At 62.0% G+C, this 2,016-nt stretch overlaps 1 gene segment (V, D, J or C); it reads left to right on the forward strand.

Moving 5' to 3' along the window:
* LOC102478849 (immunoglobulin heavy constant epsilon-like) overlaps positions 1–2,016 on the forward strand; it is an 8,790-nt gene that overhangs the window by 2,248 nt on the left and 4,526 nt on the right. Inside the window, 1 exon segment of the C gene segment in view lies at positions 1,242–1,305. Within this exon segment, the coding sequence occupies positions 1,242–1,305 (64 nt within the window).

The raw sequence follows: 2,016 nt of genomic DNA on the forward strand, positions 1-2,016 counted from the left end.
GGAAGGAGAGAAGGAACGGGAAGGCACCAGGTAGGTCAGGAGGGGTGAAGCCTTGGCCCCTCTCACCAGGTGGGATTAGGGCCTGCCCTCTAACCCAGGCTAGAGGACCCCCTGCAGTGTTTCTCAGAATGCGGGCTACTCCAAGGAACCCTACAAGCCCCTAGCATCCCACATGGCATCTGTCCCGGGGGCTGAGGATAGGTAGCCTGGGCCCATCTGCTGGGAGGGGAGGCCAATGCTGCCTAGCCGCCTGCAGCCCACAGCCCACACCGGGGGCTTTACATGTGCTCCAGACTGGGCAGGGCCCTCCGCCCTGGCACCCTGGGTCTCCCTCCCTGAGGCTGGCAACGTGGGCTACCATTTTCCACAGGTTCCATAGCCTCCAGGGACTCCCAGCACACACTGCCACAGTGTGCAGACGGGCCAGACTCAGCACCACCGAGCGGAGCACTGGGAGGGCCAGGGCGGGTGCACCTCCAGGAGAGCCATGCCCGGGGCCGCCCTATCAGGCCCCAGAGCACAGACGTGGCACCTGCCCTACCAGTTGCAGTGGTCTTGCAGGACCACCAGCTACCCACCACATGGCTCCCACCACCTCACTGGCCAGGCTGCCCAATCCAGCCCTGCTGTGCTCTGTCTCTTCTCACCCCCTCAGCACAGTGACCAGATGGGGGCCAAGGCTGCAGCCTGGCAACTGGGATGTCACCACAGGGAAGGATGCCATCTGCCACAGGGTCTGCCCTTTGCGACACAGGAGGCCCCATATCCCCACCTCCAGCACGAGGCCTATGCAGGCCATCCCTCAGCATCCCTCACTTCTGCATAAAACACACCACGTTCTCCTCACAGGGCTGATAGGAACACACAGCGATGCCCAGGACCCAGTTCCTCTCAGAGCACCAGGAACGAGGAAGCAGGCCAAGTGGTGGCCAGCACTTGCTGCCTGGGGCCACGAGTCTGCACGTGGCATTGAAGTGAGAACCCAAGAGCTGGGCCAGGGAGGCCTAGGGACGTGGCTGCAAAGGGGACAATGCCTCACCCAACACACACGTATACAGTTGCAGCAAGAGGGCCTTACCTGTCCAGTCAATTTCCCAGGAAGAGAGAAAAGGGAACTTCAGGGCTGCAGAGGCCCCGGGGATTCCCACCCCTCCGCTAGCGAGAGCACTGAGGCAGAGCTCCCCTCCCCCCAGGCCTATTGTCTGGACTAAAAATAGCAACAATAGTGACTAATAATCCAGGGACCAGCAGATGGCTCAGGCGGGGCAGGCCAAACCTCAGGTACCTGCCAGGACTACACTTCAGGTATCCTGGCTGCCAGCACACAGCAAACGGCTGGTCTCCAGCAGGGAGGGGACCGCTATTGGGGTGGGGACTCCAGGATGACCACCCAGTGAGGACCGAGCATCTTGGCCACTCACATCCTTCTGCTGCCCCTTCCCTGGGTGGAAGCACAGGGACCTACGAACGGCCTACAGCTGACCTGGAGGAGGCAAGGGTCGACATGTGCAGAGAGCTGGGCTGGGCTGGGCTGCACTGGGCTCAAGGCTCAGGAGGACAAGGAGGGCTCAGACGCCCAGGCTGGGCTGCATATGGATAAAAAGACAGATCTGGGAATGAAGAAGGGAACAGGCCTCTACCAAACCCCACACAAGGCCAGTGTTCTGGCCAATATGGGCCGGCCAAATCGGCCTGCATACCAGGATGAGTTGGTCTAACTGCTGGGGGTAGCACTAAGAAGAGCTGGGCTGGGTTGAGCTGGGCTGGGCTGGGCTGAGCTGAGCTGAGGTGCACCAAACGGGGCTGGGCTGGGCTGGGCTGGGCTGAGCTGAGTTTACTGGGCTGAGCTGAGCTGAGGTGCACCAAACAGGGCTGGGCTGAGCTAGGCTGGGCTGGGCTGGGCTGGGCTGGGTTGAGCTAGGCTGGGCTGGGTTGAGCTGGGCTTACTGGGCTGAGCTGAGCTGAGGTGCACCAAACAGGGCTGGGCTGAAGAGGGGTGGGGCGGGGTGAGGTGAG

Source organism: Tupaia chinensis, unplaced genomic scaffold (assembly GCF_000334495.1).
Source record: "Tupaia chinensis unplaced genomic scaffold, TupChi_1.0 Scaffold143596_1, whole genome shotgun sequence".
Classification (NCBI taxonomy): Eukaryota; Metazoa; Chordata; class Mammalia; order Scandentia; family Tupaiidae; genus Tupaia; species Tupaia belangeri.